At 44.7% G+C, this 25,589-nt stretch overlaps 1 protein-coding gene across 7 annotated transcripts in view; it reads left to right on the top strand.

The window, feature by feature from the left end:
* The window catches only part of GSE1 (Gse1 coiled-coil protein), a 613,039-nt gene that overhangs the window by 163,812 nt on the left and 423,638 nt on the right, over window positions 1–25,589 (top strand). For 2 of the 7 annotated variants that reach the window (XM_074201868.1, XM_074201855.1), the window contains exon 1: window positions 4,743–5,110. The exons of the other annotated variants lie outside the window; for them this stretch is intronic. In XM_074201868.1, coding sequence (XP_074057969.1) covers window positions 5,071–5,110 — 40 coding nt within the window. In that variant the 5' untranslated portion in view covers window positions 4,743–5,070. Of the gene's footprint in view, window positions 1–4,742; window positions 5,111–25,589 lie in introns of those variants that run through there. 7 annotated transcript variants of the gene reach the window in all.

The raw sequence follows: 25,589 nt of genomic DNA, 5'->3' as shown, positions 1-25,589 counted from the left end.
GAGGTGTCTTTAGATGGGCTTCAACCTATTTGTAAACCAACAGTCCTACCAATACTTACCAGAGCCCTCTGAACCAAAGATGACTCTTATTCATATCTTGTATCAGTTAATTATCAGATTTAGGGCTAAAAGCAAGATAGGGATTATCTACTCTCACCTCCTTTCCACCCCCCTCCCCAACACTGACTTTTTTAAATGTGAAGTAAATGGGGTTAAAGTGACTTGCCCAGGATCAAACAGCTAGTAAGTATCTGATGTCAAATTTGAACTCAAGTCTTCCTGAGCACCCAGGCTGGTGCTCTATCCCCTTCACCACCCAGTTGCCCCCAACACTGACTTTTTACTGAAAAAGAATATGATTATCGGAGAGGGGAAGTCACTCAACCAAGGTCACACAGATACTAAGTACAGAACTATGAATGTCACATCACAAAATAAGTCCTCTTATCACTACAAGTGGTTGGCAATGCAGTAACCCATTCCCCCCATTTTGTTTATGAAGCTAGCTTTCTCCTGACTATTTTTCTTTTTACACAAAAGCTAGAAAAAATTTTCAGATATATCAGAAAAGAATTTTTTTAGATAACTATGGTGATTTTGTGGCTGATTAAGTCAGCGACAAAAAGGCATTTACTTCTATGTTTAATAAAAATATATGAATCAACGAAGTATCAACTCCAAGTAATTTCATAATGGGACAAAAGATAAAAATAGACCTTTATACCTGGTGACTGCTGGGAGGAGCTTTTAGGGGGAGGTGGCCCTGAGCCTTGCAAAGAATACTGGACTGGAACTAAGAGACCTGGATTTGAATCTCAGCTCTAATCCTTGGGAAAGTAATCCCCCCCCCCCTTTTAGACCTCAGTTTTCTCATTTGTAAAATGGGGATCATGATCCTTGTATTCCCTGCTCTTTTAAACTATGAGGAATGTTATTTGTACCCTTTAAAGCATAGTGTCCAACCTCATCTGGGCTGCATTGCCCAACAAAAACTTATCAAGAGCTGTGTAAAAAGAATTTAATATTTATTTATGACTACAATGTAACCCATAATGCCAATGAAAATAATAATAAAAAATAATGAGCATAATAATAAAACATTTACTTTTTAAACAAAAAATAGGAACATGCCATTGCTAGTATGAGTACTGAGCCTGCTTTTTCGATATTAGTGTATCTGTATCTGCTTTGATAGAAGCTGTAGCATTGCAAAGAATATTTTTAATATGTCCATCTGAAATTTTTGTTCTATTTTTACTTTTTATATGCTTTACATGTGAAAAATGTTGCTCATACATACTCCCCAAAAGAGACATCAAGAACAGGACAGGCTTGTGAAAAGCCGGATATTTTTCTTTAGCCAGGTACAACTTATAAAAGTCCAATAAAGATCCTTGAATACATTTTTCCTTTAAGTTACATTTCTGGTTGCAACTCTATACATTCTATTTGCAAGTTTGCAGGCAGTGCTCGATGTCAACTGAGGATGAAGTAGCTTACTTCGGAACTCATGAACAACTCAAACAAATAAGGAAATTCCTCCTCCAATGCAAGTCAGCACGTCCTCTAAAGAAGAGAGAGTTGCCAAGGAGTTGAATGACTTGTTTAGGGTGACCCATGTGTGTAAGGCAGGATTTGAACCGAGGTCTTCCTGGCCTCCGTGACAACTTTCTGTATACTACAACAGTTGCTCTTTGAGCAATAAACAGGTCATTGTCCCCCTGTACTCTACCTCATCAGACCATATTTGGCCTATTGTTTTCCAGTTCTAAACATCATATTCTAGGGAGGATTTTGGTAAGCTAGAAAGTATCCAGAGGAGAGCAATCAGGATGGTGGAGGTTCTCAAGTGCGTGTATTATGAGAATCAAGGAAAGGAATTGAGGATGCTTAGCCTTGGAGAAGAGAAGGTAACCAGTTGACTCCTCTCACCTAGTTCCCCTGCCCCCACTTCATCCCAAGTCTTATCCTTGGAAAATTGCTATAGTTCTAGATTTCAGATCCCAGGTCTTCTTTCTGACCCCACAACCTTGAACAAATGTTGCGTCTTTGGGCCTCATGTTCCTCTTAGTAAGACAAGAGGTGGCAGAAAAATCTCAGTAGTGAATTTGAGATTCTACCATTTATCAGTCAGTCTTTCTTGAACTTAAATGTTTAGAATTCGCTTTTCCTCCCATCAGCCCTGGGAAGTCCAGAGAATCAGTTCTGTTTCCCCTGTGTACAGGAGACTGAGGCTCACAGCCACACACAGATCACAAGTGTCAGACCCAGACAAGGGTGTGCTCAAACCAGTTCCTACTGACTTTTGGGAGCAGATTGATAAATTTTCAGGATTCACGATTATACCTGGAAAAATCAGCTAACACTACAAATCAGGGATTAATTTATCATTTTGTTGACTTTTGGTGATGAAGACCATGTTAATAATACTAATGTAGGTTAAACTTAAAAGTATGTTGTGGTGGGTAACCTGCCCCCCACAAACACACATATACAGACAGAAGAGCCGGTGGTTAAACATTTACCAACACATCACTGGAGCCAGATCTATTAGTTAACTCTTCCAATCTTAAACATTCAGTGAAGAATGGCTAATTTCTATCTGTGAAGGGAGTTTTCCATCCTGGGAATTCCCCACAATAATTAAATCAAGATTCATGTCCAGAGTCAAACAGATAAGACAAAGAGCCACAAAGGGGGTGGAGACAGAGACAGAGGGAAAGGGAGGAAGGGGAGGAGAGAGACAGAGATACTGATAGAATTTATTTATCTTTATGAACATACACATGACCACATGACATAGGATTATGGTTTAAGACCTGGAAGGGACCTCAGAGGTCATTAGTTCACACTCTTATTTTGCAGAAGAGATTGAGGTCTAGAGAGGTTATGACTTGACCAAGGTCATGCCACATTGAGGTTCACGGACAAAAAGTGATTTAGCCAAGTTATAGGGTAGTAAATACCAATACTGAGATCTGAAACCATCAAGGGGCAACTGAGTCACTGCTGTGTTGGGACTCAGAGCACCTGCATGCCAATCCCTGGTTGTCTATTTACTATTTCTATAGCCCTGGGAAAATTCATTTACTCTTTCTCTGACTCTCAATTTCCTTATCACTAAAATGAGCATGTTGGATTAGGTCACCTCAAATGTCCCAACTCTCAGTCTATACTTCAGGGACCCTCTGATGCAGTCAGGGATCCATCAAAGGCTTAAAGAGCCCTGCTGCCCCCAACACTAATCCTTCTGACTCTACCTCCTCCAGGGAGATAATGTGGAACATCTTTGGGAAAAGCTACCCGTTTAAGAGTGTTTCTTCAAACTATCTCATTGGTTTCCCCCCTGAAAACTAGAGCCCACCCTTCTTCCCTGTGATGGTAACCCCAGATACATTTCTGACCCCCACTCTGATGCTGGACCTGCCCTAATTCCCATGATCCCCACCTATCTTATGTCACCGTGTTCCCTACTCCTGATACTTCCATCAGCAGCGTACAAGTTTCTTTCCTTCTCATCAGAAGTAGTGGGATAACAGATGGAGCATTGGCCTTTGAATAGAGGTCTGGGTTCAAATTCTGAAGCTTACATAGTTTTGCATGACTCTGGGTGAGGCACTTACCTTCTCAGCCTCGGTTTCCTCATGGATTAGATGACCTTGGCACAAATACTGGTCTTTTAACCAAGAAGGTTTCCATTCCTTTTAATCAAGAAGATCTCCATTCCTTCCTCAGTTATCTACTACTTGTAAGACCTTGAACAAGTCTCTTAACCTCTCCTAGCCTCAGTTTCCTCATCTGTTAAATAAGATGGCTGAACTGACTAACTTTAAGGTCCTTTTTCAACCCCAGATCTATGATCCTGTGACTCTTAAAGTGCCTCCTAGATATTTTTTTAAATTTTTATTTATTTAAGGCAATGGGATGTGAACTGCCCAAGGTCAATTGCTAGTCAATTATTAAATGTCTGAGGCTGGATTTGAACTCAGGTCCTCCTGACTGCAGGGCTGGTTCACCTAGCTGCCCCCTCCCTTCTAGATCTTAACTCCTACACAATGTTATCCCTTCTACCCTGTCACATAATATTGCCTAAATATCACATGAGAATAGATTTGAAACTGGAAAGAACTTTAGAGGTCATCTTATGCAATCTTCTCATTTGATAGATGAGGTCTCTAAGACTGAGGGGAAATGACTTGCCCAGAATCATATGGTGGCAAGCAGAAAAGGCAGTGCTCTTTTTTTTTTCTGCTCCCAGAGAGAGAGGCAGTGGAAAAATGATGGGAATGGGAAACTGGAGGACCTGGGCCCTGATCCCAGCTTCGCATCTCCCTACCTGTGTGATCTCAGGACTGGGGGAGGAGGAATTCATAGAAAGGCTATACTCAGGATAACCCAGCTGAGCCACTCATTTGTCCTCTTGGGTGTCCTGTGCCTCCCCCCTTCCTTTGCTGATTTTCTTCTGTGCCAGAGCTGTGAACTGGGGGGAGAGGGGGGTGCCAAAGGAAACAGTCAGGGTTCACGGCAAAGAATCAATGATCCCACTGAGTCACATTCTGAGAAGTGCATCTCCTGGAAGCCCGGCCAGATTTGCAGGGAAAGCAGGAAGTGACCAGAGCAGGACTGCAGCCTGGGTAGCGTCTAGGTTGGAGCTGGAACTGAGACCGGGGAGCTGCTGGCCTGGGAGGGGGGAGCTCTGAGCGGGGGGAGGGCGCAGCAGGAGGAGGGCCTCTCGTGTGTGGTTTGGCTGTGGCTTCGGCTCTCTCTCTCTCTCTCTCTCTCTCTCTCCCCCTTTTTTTGAACTGACTTCACTCAGAGAGTTTGCTTCTGAAACAGAATCAAAAGCCAAACGAGAGAGAGTTCTCTCCTCCTCCTCCTCCTCCTCCTCCTCCTCCTCCTCCTCCTCCTCCTCCTCCTCCTCATCTCCTCTCCCCTCCCCCTTTCTGGAGTTGGCTTTTGGATGACTGAGGTCCCAGCAACCTCATCTCCTCGCCTCTGCTGGCAGAGCAAGCCCCCCCACAGTCCAGAGCACACCCCTCTGGCTGGCTGCCCACAGACTGGACCGTCCTCATGGAGGACAAGAGCCCCAGATGGAAAGTTCGGCTGCCTGGTGAGTGAGACCCACCTCCCCAGCCCCCACCCCCAGGGTCTCAGGGTGCTGGAGGAGGAGCCAGGATGTGGTCCTGGGGGAAAGGGGGGGAAGGCTTTGCTTACTGGAGTAGATAAAGACCTGAGGGTCTGTATTTGTGTTAGGCAGCAAGGTTGTGGCCTCCTGGGCAAAGGTGCCCTCTGGTAGGGGTGTTTCTTGGGCCACTGGACATCAGTGTGCTTTGTGGTCTGTGTGGGTGTTGGGAGGGGTAATACCTTTGTCATCTCGGATGTGAATAGAGCAGAGCAGTGGAATGTGAAATGGGCCAAGGAGTTTGTCACTGATAACATAGGCTGTTGGACTGGAGTCTTCTTGTTAAAAGTTTTGGATCCTTTGATGCCTCAGTCACTGTCATTTCCTTTCTGCCCTTGCCTAGGAGCTGTAACAAAGGAAAGGGTCATAGCATGTCAGAACTGAAACTTAAACATCATCTAACTCCTTCCTGTTAAAGAAAAAGAAATTGAGGTCCAGAGAGGGAAGTGATGTCCAAGGACACAGAGAGTTAGTGACTGGACTGGGGACAAATCTCCTCACTCCCTACTGGGGATCCTTTCCATGATACTTCTTAGAACCTGGGATGTCATTTTAACTATATCAAAGAGTCAAGGAGGGGATGGGAAGAGCGTTGGGGGTGGGAGGATGGGGCCCTCAGCATCTTAACACAGCCAAGGATTCTTGCAATTCCAATCTGAGATGTTTGCTGGGGCTCAGTTTGACCACCTGGTTATTCAAATGCTGTGAGTCCTGGGAGGGGCCTGGATCTGTCCTTGGTGGGAGACCTCTGAGAGGAAGCCACAGGCCATGGGAAGGCTGGGTTGGGCTCCAAACCCAAGGGTGGAAGGAATGAGTGTGGGCTGAACTGTGGCAAGCCCTGGGAGAATCTGAAGCAAGGTCTAAGGCAGCTAGGTGTAACGCCTAACTCTCTGTGATCCTGGCTTTATACCAGCAAAGGGAGGGGAGAGGAGGGCAGACAGGTCGACTCTTGCCCCCTCTCACTTCCTTCCTTTATTTCTAGCAAGTCTGGAGGCAATGGGTCACCCAATGTTGGGAGTTAGAAAACCTGAGGGTTCATCCTGGGTCTGTCACAAACTCCTTTCAGTGTGCCATCCTATGTTGGGAGTTAGAAGACCTGAGGGCTAATTCTGACTCTACCACAAACTGTTTTCATTCCTTTAGTGTTAAAGGGTGCAAATTTTGGCTTATTAACAATAACTCGGGTAACAGAGCTTTCTAACAATGAAATAGACTTCATTATAAAGTAGTGAGCCTCATTATTACTGGAGATAAACAAGCAGAATCTTCCGGTTGGGAATACTCTAGCAGGGATGCCTGCATAAGGGTGCAGGTTGGATGGGCAAACAGCAATATCCCTGTCCAATTCAAAGATACTGGGTTTCCATTTTCCCTCAGTTTCCCTTTTTAGGAAGTTATACAGCATATTTCTGTCATTCAGTTATACCATTCTTCAAAGGAATGTTAGGTCATCCACAGAATGCCCTCTAGAGAAACTGGAGTCTCCATACCCACAGTTGTACAGGAATGCGGGTCAGAGGTCCCATTCTCCATGCTACTCAAGCCATTGGCACTAGGTTAGGGTTTCCCGTACCCAGGCCAGCTATTCCCCAACACAACCCTGAAGACAGAAGCAACAATGACTCAGTGATAGCAAGTGATAGCAGCAGGCAGATGTGGCCTATTTTCTATCTTCAAAGACCTCTCTGTGGGTGCCACTTATACAGTGACACTCATTCCTACAGGGTTTCATCCAGGTAAGAGGGCAAGAAGCAGAGACAAGGGGGCAGCCCAGAGGTAGCCCATGCCCTTCGTTCACCTACCTAGTCCTGTGTACAACCTGCCTTGGCCAAACCCTTCTTCCCTTCCCCAACGCTACAGTCTATTTGGAGTTGTGTACATCTGTTTTCCTATGTTCCTCTCTTCCCGGTCCATTAGCCTCCCAAAGAATGGTGAGGTATACCAGGTTTTTAGCTTTCCTTTCCCGATGCTTCTCTATCATCTGAGCTGTTCTTGGAAGTTCCAGACTCTGGGAGGGACCTCTCTAAGTTTGCTCTCCTTGTGGGTCCTTTGTTCCTTCCCTTCACCCACGACAGCCTGGCACCACCTGTTTGCCCAATTGGTGAAGTTCCTTCCCCTCCCTGGTCTGCCCTGAAGCAACCTTTTCTACATTGTGCATGGAGTAGATTTTGAGCTTCCTTTTCAGAAACAATGCAAGGTGATAAAAGCAAAAACAGAAAGACAGAACATTTACTATCATTGTGTCAGAGGAAAGTTAAAGGGAATGAATGGGCAAGCTCAGCATTCTGATAAGAATTTTGAGAGAGGAGTCGGGTAAGAGAGTTAAGATAGTGCACTTGTTGAAACAAAGTTACATGTAGTTACTAAGTAAGTTTAGTTGGTTGTTTTGTTGTTTGATATTAAGTGTTTGATGATTTATTTTATAAAATAAAAATGATGATTCAGATCTGCCAATAAGCCTCTAATATTTCGGAGATTTGCTTGGATCTTCTTTAGAAAGGGCAAACGGGATCCTTTGGCCTAGGTCTCAGGCATTCATTTGTTGAACATTTGTCAGGTATTATGCTTAGTGCTGGAGGATGTGTCTCAAGGTGGATCATCTCTGAAGAATTTAAGAGTCAAAATCATCATATACTTCCTTCGAGCCCCAATCATTCTATGAAACCTTCCTGAAATGGCCAAGCTCTCACTGATCACTTTGATTTATTTACTGGTTTTATTTTTATTTTTCAATTCCATTGTTTAATATGTCTTTTCCTCCTTATGAGACACGTTTAAAAATATTTTATTTTTCCAACCATATGCAAAGGTAGTTTACAAAATTCATCTATTTGCAAATCTATGAGTTCTACATTTTTCTACCTCCCTCCATTCCTTTCCCCTTCCCCATGGTGGTGAACAGTCTGGTAAAAGTTGTACATCTACAATTATGTCTAACATGTTTCCATATTAGTCATGTGAAAGAGGAATTAGAACTAAGGGAGAAAAATCCATGAGAAAGAAAGGAAAAACATAAAAGAGATTTTTTAAAAGTGAACATGGTCTGCAACGCCCTGCATTCAGACTTTATAGTTTTTTCTCTGGATGTGGATGGCAATGTCCCTAGCAGGGCTTTCAGGATTGTCCTTGATCTCTGAACTGCTGAGAGGAGCTGCGTCCATCATACTTGGTCATCTCACAATGTTGCTGTTAATATGTACAATGTTCTCTTGCTTCTGCTTACTTCACGCAGCATCTCACTAGTCATTTTTAGATTTGAAACAATCCCTAAGGTATTTACTGCCTAAAATACTCAATAGACACTTGGCAGGTCATATCCTTCAATAGAAACCCATGTGATGGTAGCTTTGGACTTAGGATCTTGGGTGAGAGGGATGGACAGTGATCATTCATACTACAGATGAAGAAATGGAGAAATGAAGTGATTTATTCAAGGAAACACTTCTAGTCAGTGCAAAATTCAGGATTTAAACTGGGGGATATTCTTTTATTGGACCAGGTGATGGCATACTAAAGAGGTTGGATCATAGATGGAAGACAGTTTATTCATCATTTAGTTCAATGTCATTGTTTTACAGATAAGGAAACTGAGGCACAGAGATTTGCATTGGCTCATTCCCCCACTCCAGGGACTAAGATCCCCTGCCCCTACTTCCCATGACCATAATTTGTTTGTATGTGGCTGTTTTCAGGTCATCTGCCTCCCATGTTCACCTGGGAACCCCTTGAGGGTCTCAGGTTTCCTTTTCTTTGTATCTCTAACCCATAGCACTGTGTCACTGTGTCTAGTACAGAGAAGATGCTTTAAAAGTATTTATTGACTGACTGATCTCTCTCTCTTCTTCTTGGTTATCAGTGGTCTCAGGGAAGGAAGAACTCAGCAGTGTGTCCCCTAGGAGTGTAGGAGAGAGCTAAAATTGGGTGTAGGGTTTCCTTGGAGATGACTTTCCAGCAAGTCCCAGCCCAGGGAAGCCAAGCCCCCCTCACCCTCCTGGGAATAACTGGATCCTGGACCAGTTGGGGTGGATGCCCTGCCTCCCCTTGCCAAGTTGTGAATGGCAAGGGTGGGGTGCGTTCAAGGGAAGCCAGGCTCTGGGTGACTAATCAGCAGGAGCCCAACATGTCCCCCCACACCGGATGGGGGAGAAACCTGCCCAGTGAGTCTCCCACAAGGCCGTTATCAGCCGCTCTCTTTAAGAAGACACGCCGGTCCTGTTGAGACTCCCCTCCCCTCCCTTCTCAGAGCTTTTCTTGGCAGGAGTTCACAAACTGTTGCCATTTCAGACAAGTCAAGTGGGTTTCCTGATTGGCTTCCCCTTCCCCCTTCATCCTCTGGGGGCATAGGGTCTGGCTGTGTGTTTGTGTATACTGGTGGGGGCCAGAATGCTTGTCTGTCTCTATGTCACTACATGAGTGAGTGTGAGTGTGAGTGTGTGTGTGTGTGTGTGTTTGTATGAGTGTGTATGAATATTTTGTGTGTATGTATGTGTGTATGTGTGTGTTCAGGCCCCAGATTGATACTGTTGGCTCCAGGGCAGAGAATTAGACTGGAGACGGTGGCTTTGGCTGGAATCCAGGATTCTCTAGTGGGGGGCATGGGAGGGAAAAGAGAATGTCACATACATCACAGGAGCTGTTGAGGCTGTTTTTATCACTTGCCAGTGTGAAGGGTGGGTGGGTGAATGAGTAGCAAGAGGGCATGAGGGGTCCCCCGAACCTCCTTTGGAGAACCCCAGAGTCACCTCTCTTCTTGGGAGGCCCTGGTCACGTGTACTATGGTGAGATGAGCTCTGCCCAAGCCAATGAAGGGAGGAAAAGGAGCAGAGAAGAGAAACCAATGCAGTTTGGTATGGGAGGGGGAGTGGATGGACAGATGGTGAACAAGCCCTCCCTCTGAGCCTGAGGCTTCGGTCTCCTGGGCTCTTCAGAACTAAGTTGGGGGTGTGTGGAAGAGGAGGGAGAGCCAGAGAGAGGAGGAAGAGGATCACCTCCATCCTCAAACTCTCTGGGATCTGCCAAGAGTCTGGGACTCTCTTTTGGGGAGACCTTGAGTGAACAGCCCCTAGGCCTCCCCTTCCCCACCTCACCAGTCTCCCTCTTCTGACAACAAAAACCCTCTCTCCAATAGTGGAAAAGAACATTAGATCTAGAATCTGGGTTGAAATCCTGGTTTGATCACTCACTGGCAGCATGATTTTGGAAAGGTCCTTTAACTTTCTAGACCTCAGTTTCCCTTATCTATAAAATGAGGGTGTTGGATTAGATCCTGAATCCAGATTTCACAGGGTTCCTGAATTTGAATAGGGAAATAATTACATCTTTCTTTCACTAACCTGTAGCTGAGAATTGTCTAATCACCTCTCATCCAAGGCCATCTCCCTTCCAATTCATACAGACCCATTTTGTACCAGAATAGAAAGTAAGACTGATGACTTAGCACAACCCCCCCCCCCCCAATCCAGTTCATCCACTTGTCACCTTCCTGATGTTATGGGCTTCTTTGAGAATGAAGGACAAACATCATCATCATCATCATCATCATCATCAGTTGAAAATTAGCATTTCCCTCAGGAATTTAAGCAACAAGCAAAATTTTGACAAGGGGACCATATGTGTCACCAGAGTGCCAGAGGGTTCCATGAACCCCAAATGGACAAGGACTTCTGAAATGGTTGGTTTCTTGGGGTCCCTTCTCACTCTAAAAATCTGATTTCTTCCAATGGGAAAAGGAAGACCAGTCAATGGGAGGGCAAGACTCAAGCATCAGCTCCACCCTCAACTTTGTTGCTCACTTCCCTCTCTTCTCACTGGTCTTGTTCTTTAGGGTACCTTCCTCCTTGCTCCCTCCCCTCCCTGCCTCAGTCACTCCCAAGGGAAGCTCAATGCAGACACTGCCAGAGGCTAAAAGCATTCTGTCTGGAAGAACCCCTCAAGTTTTTGCTGACATCCAGCCAGGTCATGATGCCTTAGGGTAATATGTACAAACTAGAGAAGTCACAAGGGAGTCCTCCCTAGCTACTTCTGGCTCCCCACATCCCCAAGGACTGAGGGTTTCTAGTTTAATTCCAAAGATACAGACTAAGCACCCACTGTGGGAAAAAAGCACTCACTGTGCTTGGTAACAGGAAGGGAGCCAAGTTGACCTAGTCCTCGCCTGAGGGCGATTTATAATCTCTTTTACGGAGAGACAGGACTCATACTTGGGTAATTATCACACAAGATAATACAAGGCAAGGATTTAAAAAAAAAGTATGAGGTGATAAGTGATGTGCAAAGATAGGGGAAAGGAAGTAGCCCTTGGGGGGGGGGGGGGCGGAATCAGGGAAGGCTTCCTGGAATAGGTGGTACTGGGCTATGCTTTCAAAACTGGGTAGACTTTCTTGGATGGAGAAAGAAAATATTCCATGCAAGGGCTTTTGGGCCTCCAAAAGACCTTAGAGAGAACACCTCAGCCCAACCTTTCATTTATACAACAGAGGAAGCCGAGACTAGAAGAGGGAAAGATTCCCAACATGACAGAGATGCAGATCCAGGATTCGAATCCAGATAATTTTGGTTCCAGATCTCCTGTACTTTCTACCTTTCTTCCAGCCACAACCAATAACAATGTCCTTTTTTTCCCCTTGGATTATTTCCTAGCCTCCTCCTATTTCTCCTCCCTCTATAAATCTATATAGTTGATATGCTTTTCTGTTGATAATTGTCTTGCTGTCTCTTTGGGTGGGGGCCCTTTCAAGCTGCAGGCCTGTGGTATTTGGCCCTGCCAGGGCTTCCTTTACCCTCACAGGCTCTTCCATGGGGATCTCTGCTGGCCTGGGCTGGTGCCTGGGCAGCCTTCCTCCCTAATAGGAGGTTTCAGTGCAGACAGAAAGCCTGCGGCATGAGACCGTGTGGCTGCTCTGGTCCTGGTCAGGCCACGCAGTGAGTGCTAGTGGGCCACGTGAACACAGCCCCAGATCTGTTCTCTGATCTGTGGGAGGCGGGTGATTGGTGGTTGCCCCTCCTTTCTGTTTCTGGCTAGGAGGCTGGATGCCAGCCCAGAAGCTGAGGAGGGGCAGGAGGCTGCCTGCTGTCTGTGGTTCTAATCACTCAGTGGGGACAAAAGTTGTTTCTGAGCCACAGGTGGGGTACCCCTCCCTTTCAAGAAGATGGGAATGGGAGATGCCACTAGGCAGTATTAGGGAGGGCAAGGGAAGGGGAGGGGAGGCTGAAGGTTGTGATTAGGGTTAGGCTCTGGGGTGTGTGGTGGGCAGGAGGGAGGAGAGTGAAATGAGGGATAAAACAGCAGAGAAAATACATGAAACTGAGGGATGTAGGGTCTGCCTCTCCATTCCATAAACAAAATGAGTCCCCAGGAATCTTAGACCTCAAAGAAACCTTGAAATCATTTGTTATGGCTGATTTTATAAATGAGGAAACTGAGTAGGGATGATTTGCTCTCTAGTCTAGGCTGTGATTCTTCTTAGGAAGTGACTCTAAAGACCTATTTTAGAGATGAGGAAACTGAGTAGGGATGATTTGCCCAATGTCCCACAGAGAAAGAATTTGAATTCAGGGCTTCTGACTCTAAAGCCAATTCTCTTTTTTTTTTTCTGTCAATTATATGTCCTTCATTGCTTGGCTTATTTCCAATGGAACGGAGGAAATGTGTTGTTTCTGCCCTCTAGGTCTATGTGCATTATATAACAAGTCAAAAGAGCAGTTACATTCTTTCTGGAGCCTATGAATATGAATTACATGAAAATTTTCGTGTAAATGTGTGTGGATTTTCTCATATCTGTTTAGAAAGAGACAAAGAAATCATTAGATTTCTAACTGGAAGGGACCTTAAAGTTTATCTGTCCAGTTGCTCTTACTCAGTCATTTCCAACCCTTTGTGATCCCATTTGAAGTTTTCTTGGCAAAGATACTGGAGTAGTTTGTCATTTCCTCCTCTAGTTCTTTTGACAGATGAGGAAACTGAGGCAAACAGGGTTAAATGACTTGCCCAGGGTCACATAACTAGCATGTGTCTGAAGTTGGAATTGAATTTAGGAAGAGGAGTCTTCCTCCTTTCAGACCTAGTATTTTATCCACAATGCCATTAGCCCCCCATCTTTTGGAGATGAAACTACAAGTCCAGAGAGAGAAATGAAGGGGGGCGTTGACCAAGGTGGGAAGGGAGAAAGCATGAGAGAGGGTCTTTTCACTCTACCACTGGTAGCAGAATTCTGTGTGCAGATACACAGAGGTACAGAAGATTTGTAGTTTTGTTCTCCACTACCAGCACATGAAGGATCCTTCTCTCCACATTTAAGCAAGTTGCCTCAGTTGGTGCATCTGTCCCCCTGGAAGGAGTGTCATTTGTATTGTACATAATGACATCTGTGTGTTCACCATGCCAGTGTGAGTGGGCATCCATGCCAGTGTGTGTTGTGGTATGTTTATGGGCAGAGAGAACACAGACCAGGAGGTGTCTGATCTCTTCCTTCATCTTGGTTTCCATCTCCATCTCCTCCTCCTCCTCCTCCTACTCCTCTTCTTCTCCCCAACTCTTGGCCACTGAAAAAATACATTCTTGGCTCATCTAGAAGGTACGTTAATGCTTCTGTCTTGTGTTGCCCCCTAGGAAAAAAGACACTAACCTAAATTAGTATGGCCTCCCTCCCAAATCCTCCTTACCATGTACAAGCTATCAGTTAGACTAACACTTGGGAAAGAGATTGGCAGTCAAAGAAGTGCCCAAGCTTGGGGTATAGCTTAAACCAAGGTACCAGAATATTCCTGTATTATAAGAAATGGCAAAATTGGGGAATTTCTAGAAATACAATAAGACTTGAAAGAAGGTAAAACACATTTCTTTCCTTTCAATAGAGAGGTGGAGGACTATGGGAGTGAAATGGCATATACACTGCTGAATGTAGTCATTTTGTTGGTCAATTTTTCTTGACTTTTTTTCTTTGTAGAGAGACTGAAGTTTTTCACAGTATGAGATTTTTCAGTGATCATGTATACAGATCCCCTATAGAAACATATGTCATATACCATATTATGGCTTAAAAGCATATAAAGCAGTGATACTTGATACATCAATACATATCAAATACATGTTATTTGCCACAAGTAGTAAACATATGTTATAGTTTCACACAAAGTTCAAATTAAACATTTATCATCATCTGGTTCCATGAATCACCTTTCATTTCTCCTTAAGCTTTTTATATGATTCTGGTACCTTGCCTAATAGGCCTGACACATCTTCTGTAACCCTCCGACCTTATGGTTATACCAAGTGGATTCTGTGGGATGAGAGAGGACAGTATTGGGAAATGAAAAGGATAGAGATAAAAGATATTAATTAAATTTTTGAGATGAAGGAAGGAAGGGAGGGAGGGAGGGAGGAAGGAAGGAAGGAAGGAAGGAAGGAAGGAAGGAAGGAAGGAAGGAAGGAAGGAAGGAAGGAAGGAAGGAAGGAGGAGGACAGAAAAGTAGGAAGGAACAAAGGAAGGAAGGAAGGAGGAAGAGGAGGAGGACAGAAAGGAAGGAAGGGAGGGAGGAAGGAAAGAAGGATGAGAGAAGAAAAGGAAGGAGTGAGGGATGTAGGTTATACTTTTCCTGATATTAAAAAATGGTACTGTAGTACTGTCCTGGAAAGGTATCTGCTGCCATGATTTGGCCTGCAAGATGGATCAAGTCATGACAGGATCTCTGAGTTTCTCTCCTCTTCCTGACTCTCATAGTACTGGAAGGTCTTAGAAGGCCAGACTGGAGCTTTGCTAGGTTCTCCTGGGAAGACCTAGCCCTTGCTCCTTAGCTTGTGGACACTCTCCATGTTCCCAAAAGGTTCTGGGCCACAGGGCCTGTTCCTTCTGGTTGCTATATTCCCAACAGGGGCTCTCTCTCTCCTCTACCAGAAACTGCCCTCTCAGCTTGTGCTGGGCCCTGACTGTTCCCTGCACTTTGGTACATGCTTCCTTTTCTGTCTGACCCCACTGGGCTACTTTCCAAGGTCCTGGGGCTGAGCCTAGGAGTTGAGGGAAGCTGAATGCTAGAATCCTTCTCCCTCCCTCCAGCCCTCCCCCTCTTCCCTCCCATCCTGCTTTTCTCTCTACCTCTCCCTCCCCTTCCTCCTCTCCCTCCTCTTCCTCTACCTCTACCACCTTCCTCTTTTCCATCTCCTTCTTCCTCCGTCTCTTTCCCCTCCTTCCTTCCTCTCCCTCCTCCACCAAATCCCAAGGCTTCTGATGGAAGAAGTCTTTGTCAAGCTGTCCAGAGAGAGCCCTTGACCTGGGGACATATGACCTCCCTAGAGATGGTCCTGGAGAAGTCTTGCAGACTCACTCCCCAGGGAAGGTCAGGACCTCTGCCTCACTGCTTGGGGCCCTGGGATCCATAAGGAATGAACAGCTGCAATGGAACTTTGAAGGAAGGAGGGAAGACTCACTCTGTCTCCTCCTTCCTGATCCAAAGCAAGGCCCCACCTTCCCAATCAGACTGCCTGCCCTGCTTATATGGAGCAGATTCTTCCTGAGGGCCCAGGTTGAGGTCTAGGGCAAGAACTCAAGATCTGTGGGCAGATAATAGTATCTCATTTGATAATACCCATATAGCCTTGGGCCTAACCTCCCTGGAACTCAGTTTTCCCAACTGCAAAATGAGAGGGGCAAGTGGATGAGCTGTCTTCTCTAGATGGATGAAAAACCCATGTGCTGAGTAAAAAGAGCTTTCATTCACCTAATACTTTACATAGAAATGATCTCGTTTGAGCCTCCCCAGACCCCTTTTCGATGGTTATCATCCCCATTTAGACAAAGTCTCCTTTTGGTAAATCAAGTGACGGTCCCACAGCTGGGAGGACAGTCTACCCAGCTCTCTCCTGCTTCTGATTTCAGACTTCTTTCTAGATTCTTTCCATTATATTCCTTCTCCAGCCTGCTTAGTATTATATCAGATGCTCTGAATATAACACAATCTCTACCCCATTCTTCTCTCCCCAACTCAGATTCTCCCTGTCGGGTTGGGAAGACAAGTCATATACATAATCAACCAAACATCATTTATTCAGTTCCTACTATGGACCAAGCTCTGAGTCAGCCACTGTGGGCATTCAAAGACAAAAAATTAAAATGTTCCTGTCCTCAAGAAGCTTACACTCAAGGAGGAGACACTTAAGTATAGCCAGAGTATTTTCAAATTGAAGTCAAAGTGGTTTTTTGTTTTCAATCACGTCCAACTCTTTGGGATCCTGTAGACTATACTGTCTTTGACATTTTCTTGGCAAAGAAACTGGAATGAATTGCCATTTCCTTCTCCAGGGAATTAAAGCAAGCAAAGGTTAAATGACTTACCTAGGGTCACACAGCTAGTGAGTTGTCTGAGACTAGATTTGAACTCAGGTCTTCCTTACTCTAGGACCAGCACTTATGTCACTGGGTCACCTCGCTGCTTCCAAGTTCCTGTTTAAATCTGGGATTCCAGAAAGAGTCCCACCTTGTTTTAGAAACTTCATGTGCCAACTTAATGATGGTTTTTTCCTACTACAGAGTTGTAAGATTTGAGGGGAAAAAATTCCCTCCAGAGACCAGGGATCACCCTTACGCTTTTGAATTCTGGACTGAGAGCATCAAGCTAACTGGTGTCAACCATCTGGGCCCCATTTGGCAGTATGTAATTATCTCTCAGAAGAGGAGGATGGAGAAGACTGGGAATGAAGCCTGGGAGGGATCCGGAGGCGAATTGTGATAGTTTTACTATTGGACAATAGGTATATCTGGAATAGTATTGTGTTCGTTTTGGGGAGTTACAGTTTGGACAGTACATGGATCTGTCGGTTCATTCAAAGGAGCAGAACAGATAGGGATGGGAGGACACTTGAGACTATGCCATGAGTAACAATTGGTGGAACTGGGGGTGTTTAGGCTGGAAAAGAGGAAGTTTGTGGGGTTGGGGGGGTAGTCATCCTAGCTGTCTTCAAATATTTGAAGGGTTATCCTATGAAAACGAAATTAGACTTTTTTCTACTTGATTCCAGGGACAGAAGTGGGAGCAGAAGGGGAAAAGCATTTTAACAATCAGAACTGTCCCTAAATGGAATGGATTACCATATAAGGTGGTAAATTTCCTATCATTGAAGGTTTGGCTAGAGCTGGGAAAAAAAAAGACTTTCTGAACTCCTGTTGTTTAGTCTGATTCCTTGTAATCCCATTTAGAGTGTTGGGTTTTTTGGCAAAGATATTGGAGTGGTTTGCCTTTTTCCTCTCCATCTCCTTGAGGAAACTGAGACAAACAGGTTAAGTGACTTAACCCAGGGTGCCACAACTAAGTAAACACCAGAGGCCAGATTTGAACGCAGGTCTTCCCTATTCCAAGCCCAGAGCTCTATCCACTTCATCACCTAGCTGCTTTTATATCTGGACTAACCTCTTCATTTTACAAACTGGGAAACTGAGGCCTATGCAGATTAAGTGAATTGTTTGAAATCATGAAAAGAGCAAGTGTCAGAAGTAGAAGTCTAATACAGACCCTCTAGGCTCTCTATGGGCTCTGGGGACTGACTTGTCACCTTCTCTATCAGGGAGCAGCCAATACTGCATTGGATATGGAGTTCTCATCATTTCTTTTCCCATTTGGCTTCCAAATGTACTTGTAAATCCTGCCTAACCATCATTGTTAGGAGGTTTGTTTTCCTAGGACTGACAAACTAGTATTCTGATTAATCTATATCAATTTGAAATCTTGACGGAAATAGAGATTAATTAATTGGTTCAGTTTGGTGTGTTTCCTAACTTAATTAGGTTCAGTGGGTACTCAGCAGGGGTGTCCATAGTTAACTCTTTAATATATTAAAACATCTTTGCAATCTTATAAAAAACGAATGCTGAAAACTATCTTTACATGTAATTGGAAAAAAATAAAATGCTATTTACCCAACAACAACAACAAAAACTTTGCCAATCATCATTCCCTCCCTCTTCCCTTCCCTCTTCTCCTTTCTTCCAGTCTCTTCCCATATTCTGTGCCTCAGTTTCCTCCTTTTATCATATGAACAGCTTGGTTTGAATGACCCCAAAGATCCCTTCCAACTCTGCCATTCCAGGGTCACTTAAGGAGAATAATGACATGTCAGATTGAGTGGGAAGAGTGTGCATTTGGGTTTCTCTTATGGAGGGGGGGAGGGTGAAAATATCTGGCTGATCACTGTCCCCAGGGTCCCATAGAACTGTAGAATTCCAGAGTCAGCCAGGGGTCCATAGACTGTCTAGTTGGCTCCCACACCCATTTTTCAGATGATGAAAATGAATTCCAATCTGTCTATTCCAAAACCATCACTCTTTCCACTAAAGGCAACATAGTGTTGCATGGTGAGTTGGAAGATGTCTTCATCCCCATCACGGGTATAGTAATGGTAAGAGTGATAGCAACAGTAGCTACAGTAATTCATACCATCTTCCTTTCTCACAGAGGATAAGGGGCTATGGGTGAAGAAGACTACATATATTGTTGGGCTTTGTGTGGGTTAGTTTTGTTTATCTTCCCCTCCTCTTTTTTTTTACTCTTAACAAGGATGATTCAGGGTCAAGGAGAGGGCAAAAATATATTGTGGAATTGATGTTGATTCTGATGCTTGTTCCTTGTTCTCAAAGAAGAGCATGACATCAGGGAGGTGATACCATGACAAGCACATGCATTGGACGCGAATGAAGGGGCGCTGTGCTAAGTCACCAGTCTCACTTTTCCCTCTGAATCCATCTAGGTCCAGTGGTCAGATATGAATCGGAATGACTGGAGATGACCCTGAATGTGAGGCAGACAGGGTTAAATGACTTGTCCAAGGTCAAATAACCAGTATCAAGTGTCTGAGGGCAGATTTGAACTCAGGGCTGGTGCTCTATCCACTGTATCACTTAGCTGCCTTTATTTGGGGATTAAAGTGCTGTAAAAACCAAAGATAATAATAAAAATGAAACACTAATACCAGTAACTCACATTTAACAAAAGGCTTTGAAGTTTTTGGTTGTGGTTGTTCAACTGTGTCTGACTCCTTGTGACCCCATTTGGAATTTTCTTAGCAAAGATACTGGAATGTTTGCCATTTCTTTCTCCATATCATTTTACAGATGAGGAAACAAAGACAGACAGGATTAAGTGACTTGTCCAGGGCAACACAATTAGTAAGTACCTGAAGTCAGATTTGAACTCAGGTCTTTTTGACTTCAGGGACACCACTCTACTACATAACATTTTATGTACATTATTTCTTTTGACCTCTTCAACAACCCTTTGCAATAGATGTTACGATCATTCCCGTTAGAGAAATAAGGAAGTAGGTTAAGTAACTTACCCAGGACACACAGTTAGAATGGACCTAAGGCAGAAGGATATAAACCCAGGCCTTTGTGGCCCTAGTCCAGAATCCTATCCACTAAGGGATACTGCCTTAAACAAAGATGCCAGTTCCAGTACTTACCAGCTGTGTATCACTGTCACACCTCTCTCAAAACCTGTCTTCTAATCTGTATAATGGGGGGGGGGGGATTAATACTTGTATTACCTGCCTCCTAAGAATGTTTTAGAAAAAGTCCTTTGTAAGCCTCAAGGTGGTTTAGAAATGTGTCACTTATATTTCCACATTCTCTCCTTTGCCATTCTAGTAGCCCTTAGGGAAGCTCCCCCCACCATCCCCATCCTGCACCTGGGTTTTCCTACCTTGCCTGCCTCAGCCATTTGATTTCCCTGTTCTGAAGCTGACCTTGTTTAAATATTAATGTCTCCTTCTAATTGCCCTGTGGATTTCTGTGCAATCAGGGGAAAGGAGCCCAAATGGAAAGAGGGGAGAAATTGGAAGAGGGGAAAAGGCAGTGAGGGTCAAGGATGCTATGGGCTGGGGCATCCAAGTGGAGCCAGCCAGCCAGTCAGCCAGGCTGAGCCAAAGAGGATGGTGCAGAAAGCCCAGGGAGAGGTGCCTGTGGGATTTCTCACCAGCTCAGACTGCCAGTTCACTGAGCCAGCCTGGCCCTGGTCCTGTGGGACTGAAGAGTCTGCTTTCCCTGACCCTTCCCTTGGGGTCAGTACAGATGCCAACTCAGCCTTGGTTTAAACCATTGCATACTATTTCAAGGAGGGGATGGGAGGGGGCGAGGGTGAGAGGATTGTCTCTCCTTGACTAATTCTCTAGGCTAGAGGACAGTGTGGGCCCGGTTACTGTTGCTGAGCTAGGAATCAACAGACCTCGAATCTGTCTCTAGTTTTTTTTAGCCAATTCCATATTTTAATGGATTTGTGGTCTCCAGGGTCTAAGTCTCTCTGATGTAGCTAAAACCCATCTGTGACCTCTTCGTCATAAGAAAGTCACTTAACCATTGTGAACCTCAGTTTCCTTATCTGTAAAGTGGAAAAATGCTTTTGGCACCTATACATAGAGCTGTTGTGAGAATCAAATGAGATAAACCCTAACACATTCGATAAATGTCATTCTAATATTATAATTATTCTAATAAATGTCTATTATTTTGTTGTTGAAAGTCTCATGCATTTTAAAAAATTATACAAATCTTCCATGGAGTATCCATCTGGTATATTATTCATTTCATTGTAACTTGTCTTCTTTTCTTGTATAAACAGAGGACTAGCCCCTATAAACAGAGGAATAGTTCCTAGATCACAGATTTTGAGGAGAAAGGGACTATTTAGTTTAGAGACCATTTAGTTCAAACCCTTCATTCTGCAGATGAAGAAACTGAGGCTCAGAGAGATTGAATGACTTACCCATCGAAGTCCCAGATAGAATTTGACCTCACGTATTCCTGACTCCTAGGCCAATATTCTACTCACTACATTTGGCTTTTTTGTGGACAGAGCTTACCAAAAAACCCAAGAACAACAGTGAGTTAATGTTGGCAAAGAGCCGTGAGCTCTTCGGATGAAAGGGTGCTACTTAGGACTGGAATGTTTTTAATACTGAACATTCTTCATCTTCAAAGCCCTTGATGGGCTTTAGCTAATTAAGCCTGGGTCTTTCTGTGAGGGATGTGAGAACTCCCATAGAAGTGGTTCTGACTGAGGAAAAAAGGGACTTGAGACCCATCCCCAAAGAAAGAGGCCCTGGGGAAAGAAGGGGGGAGGGCCTCGCAAGGGGGGGGACTACTGAGAAAACAGGAGTTCCTGTGTCTCTCTGTTCTTTTCCATCAACTAGGGGCCCTTATGTAGAAGGAAAGAGAAAAGGAGAATGAAGGAACTCCCCTTTCAGATCAGCACAGTGGGGAGTCAGCCACATAGTGATTTAACTTAGCCAGCTCAAAGGGCTACTGACATCTTCAGAGACCCTACTGGCCTGGCTGCTGTCATCGGACGGAGAGGGACATCATTCGACCAGCTGCCCGGAACATTAAAGGGTTAATAGACCTCACACATCTGGCCCCCACCTCCACCCTGGTCCCTTCCCCTCTGGTTACCATATAGTCAAATGGTTCTCTATCCACTTCCTGTAATAAAGTAAACCCTGACTGCCTGTCACCTGCCCTGGCCTTCTGTTGTTCTGCCAGTTGGTAGACAAGTCTCTTCTTGCTAGTGGAGTCTTTTGTTGCTCTCTCCTCCCCAAGCTGGGAGGAGCTGAAGGGCTTGCTCTGGTTCAGGGCAACCTTAGCAGGTGTTTCGGGGAGGGTGCTGCCAGCCTGTAGCTACTTGTCCCAGGTAGGAGGAACGGGCAGACTGAAAGGAGAAGAGAGATGCTTGAACCAGCTCTGTGGGCGGCTGCTGCTATGGCTGCTACTGCTGTACCAGCAGCCAGCAGAGCATTGCCTCCTGGTCCCCCGACCAGCTGCTCTCTCCATCAAATTGATCCTCCTGGGGCCATGGAAAGAGAGGATGGGAGGCAGTTCCTTGGAGAGGTGCATGGGGATTAGAGAAGGAGGGAGAGCAGGGTCAGCAGCCCCAGTACATCCTAGAAGTGGGACCCCCCCCCTTTTCTCCAGGGTCAGCACTGTCTGCTGACAGATGGTAATGAGATCCAGGGAAATGATCAAGTTCATTCTTCACTCGTGTTTTGTGCATGTGTGTGTGTGTGTGTGTGTGTGAGAGAGAGAGAGAGAGAGAGAGAGAGAGAGAGAGAGAGAGAGAGAGAGAGAGAGAGAGAGAGAGAGAGAGAGATCCTTCCTGTCTCTCTTGTCTCCTGCAGAAGCAGTTGGCCATCTATCCTGAAGCCCCTCAGAGATAGAGGCTCTGATGGGCCCAAGTGGAAGCAGAATAGGATTGGGATTGGAAGCCCATTATAATTGATGTCTAAGCATCCTAGTGTTACCAGACTCCCTCTTCAGACATACACAAAGGCCTGGCAGAGAAGGTAGCTTGCCATAGGCCTGGCCTTGGGCAGAAGGAGATAGATTTGGGGGTGAGTGAGATCCAAGCCATAGCAACTGGGGAGCCCTGTAGGAGGTAAACAATGGTGAATAACAGAAGGATATGAAGACCTCACTTCCATTTTCTAATAATCACCATAATTAGTAACTAAATACACATATGGATATATATATATATGGATGAGATTTGTCAAATGCATTATATATTATTTCATTCAAACCCAAGACACCTACAATAAGGTGAGGAATCTTATAAATGTTAAGCTTTCGAGCCAGAAGAAAACTTAGAAATCAGCTTATCATAAGACTGCAGAGTTATCATTGGAGTAGTAATAGTAGTAGTAGTAGTAGTAGTAACTTACATTTTTTAGTGTCTACAACTCCACTAAAGTGTTTTATAAATATTACCTGAATTGATCCTCAGAACAACCAACTCTGGGAGGTAAGTGTTATGATTACCCCCATTTAACAGACAAGGAAACTGAGACAAAAAATAAGTCATTTGTCCAAGGTCATACATCTAGTAAGAGGCCAAATTTGAACTGAGGTCTTCTTGACTCTAGGCTGGTGATATATGGAACTATGCTACCCAGCTGTCCCTTTCGGTATCAAATAATTGCTGTATAGCCAGCACCTGAGACATGACAAGGCAAAGGAGGAAACAGGGCTATAGAACCATAGAGGTATAACTGGACAGGACTTAGAGATTATCAAGTCCAGCCCCTTTATTTTACAGGTGAGGAAACTGAGTCTGAGAGATGACAAATAAATATTACCATTTTACAGATGCATAAACTGGAGATAATAAGTGATTGTTATCCCCATTTTATAGATGAGGAAATTGAGGGAACTAGGGCTGAGTGACTTGCCCAGGGTCATACAACTAGTAAGTGTCTGGGAGGACTCAAACCCACATCTTTCTGTGCTCAAGGCCAATGCTCTGGACCATCCTTCCTGCCATATAAGGCCATCAAAATCATTTGCTCTGGGACTGCCAAGGCAACCACAGGTGGGACTCAAAATTCAGTAAGTCTAGGAGCTGTTTGACCAAATATATAGCAGATTAATTTTTAAGTTGATTATTTTGTGTGACCTGAAAATGATATTATAAATATCTAATTGGACTGTGACTAAAATAAAGGTTGCACATCCCTGCCATGGATGAACTTTGTTTCATAGATGGGAAACTGAGGCTGAGAAAAAAGACAAGCCTCGTTCAAGATCATACTGGTTCATAAGTAATAAAACAGCTCCTCTGATACTGAAGGCATCTTTCTTCCTTTCCTTCCAGTAGTGAATGAGTCTCTATCCAAGGCTCTAACCTGCCTAGTCCTGATTCCTTTTCCTCTAGTCATGTGTAATTGCTAAGACTGAATGAATGGGGCCGCCTAAATGCATGGTCTAAGGGTGAAGAGAGATGCCCCTAGCCTTCCTCTGGAGCTATATAAGCTGGCCACATCACTTCCTGTCTCTAGAACTCAGTTTCTCCATTCCTAAAATGACTGGATGGCCTCAACTATCCCTTTTTAGCTCTAACATATGGGTTTCACTCACCCTATAGAAACACCAGTTTAGAAGGACCTCAAGGGAACACCTTGCCCCCCTTCCTGTTGCCTCACAAAGAGTGCCCACTACTGCTGATGGGCAGAAAGCCTGAGTCACATGGGGCATCATCCTGGGCTCCTGGGTTTGTAGCCCTGGCCTTCAGAGCTGGTCAATCAACAGTTGGTATGTGACTCTGTACAGAAACCCTGGCAACAATCTTAGCTTGTGTGAGACAGAGTAGTTCAGGGGAAAGAGCTGCCCAGGACCTTAGACATTCTGGGCCTCAGTTTCCACACTTGCAAATGAATGGGTTCAACCAGGTAATCTTCAAGCCCGCTCTCTCTAGATCAGGGGTTCTCAGCCTTTCTGGGTATTGTGGATCCTTTTGGTGAAGCCAGGGTGGCCCATAGGAAATGCTAAATTTCAGTGAACAGCTGATGAAAATGAAGATGGTATTTTAATTTCTCAACCTAGTTCACAGATACCCTGAAATCTATCCACAGATCTTTTTTCCTCCCCTTTCCTGCCCTCCTTTCCCCTCCCCTCCATTCTCCTCTTCCCAGAAAACAATAGTCATGTCTCCTTTTCCTTTCTGCTCCCTAGATGTTTCACTCCACCCTCTATTCTCTGCTTGGTTCGATTTCCAAAAGTTGAGGTACCTGAAAACTAGAAAAATTCCCCTGACTCCCCTGGTTGTGATCCCGACCCAGCCAAAACTGCTGGGAATCCTCCTGACCCTAGAGAGTAAGAAGGAATGTGATAGAACTATGTCTATTCTCTACCTCAGCCCCTGGGACTGACAGGCTTCCTACTTAGAGATGTTCCAGCCTTCCATGACTACTCTGAATCCTCTCGAGAGTTCCTCTCCCATCCATTCCTTCACTGTTCATTCTTTCTTCCCTTCTGTTTCTCTCCCTTCTCTTTCTCCCTTCTCTGTCTTTCCCTCCCTTTCTCTTCCTTACACACACACACACACACACACACACTGGTGATGGCTTCTTGGTTCCATTATGGTCAATCAGATCTTTTGATATCCTCCTGCTCAGAGTTGGGTGGACATCAGTATGGGGTTACAATGGTGGCTCAGTAAGCTAAAATTCTGGCTTAACATCAGAAAGATCTGAGATCAAATCCTACCCCAAAACTAATTAGCTGCATGAACTTGGGCAATGCATTTAATCTCTTTCCACCTTAGTTTCCTCATCCAGAAAATGAAGGGTTAACTAGTTAACCCAGCAGCAGCCTCTCTGGTCCCTTCAGGCTCTAAATCTCGAATCTTCTCTACTTGTTTTACTGCAGAGAATGAGAGTTTTGCCCAGAGGAGCAGAGATGTGCCAACTGCTAGTCAGGTTTCTCCTCTGGGTGCTAGTAGCCAGAATAGTGGGGAGGCTCAAATTCATGATGAATGAGGATTCAAAAGAGGAAATAGAGATATTTAGCCTGGAGAAGACTCAAAGCAGTCATGGGAATGGCCTTCATGTACTTGAGGGGCTACATGGAGGAGGGAATAGCCTTATCCTGATGGACTC

The sequence above is a fragment of the Macrotis lagotis genome, chromosome 1 (genome assembly GCF_037893015.1).
Source record: "Macrotis lagotis isolate mMagLag1 chromosome 1, bilby.v1.9.chrom.fasta, whole genome shotgun sequence".
NCBI classification, from domain to species: domain Eukaryota; kingdom Metazoa; phylum Chordata; class Mammalia; order Peramelemorphia; family Peramelidae; genus Macrotis; species Macrotis lagotis.
Note: the sequence above shows the minus strand (reverse complement) of the source record. Positions and strands in the feature narration are given on the sequence as shown.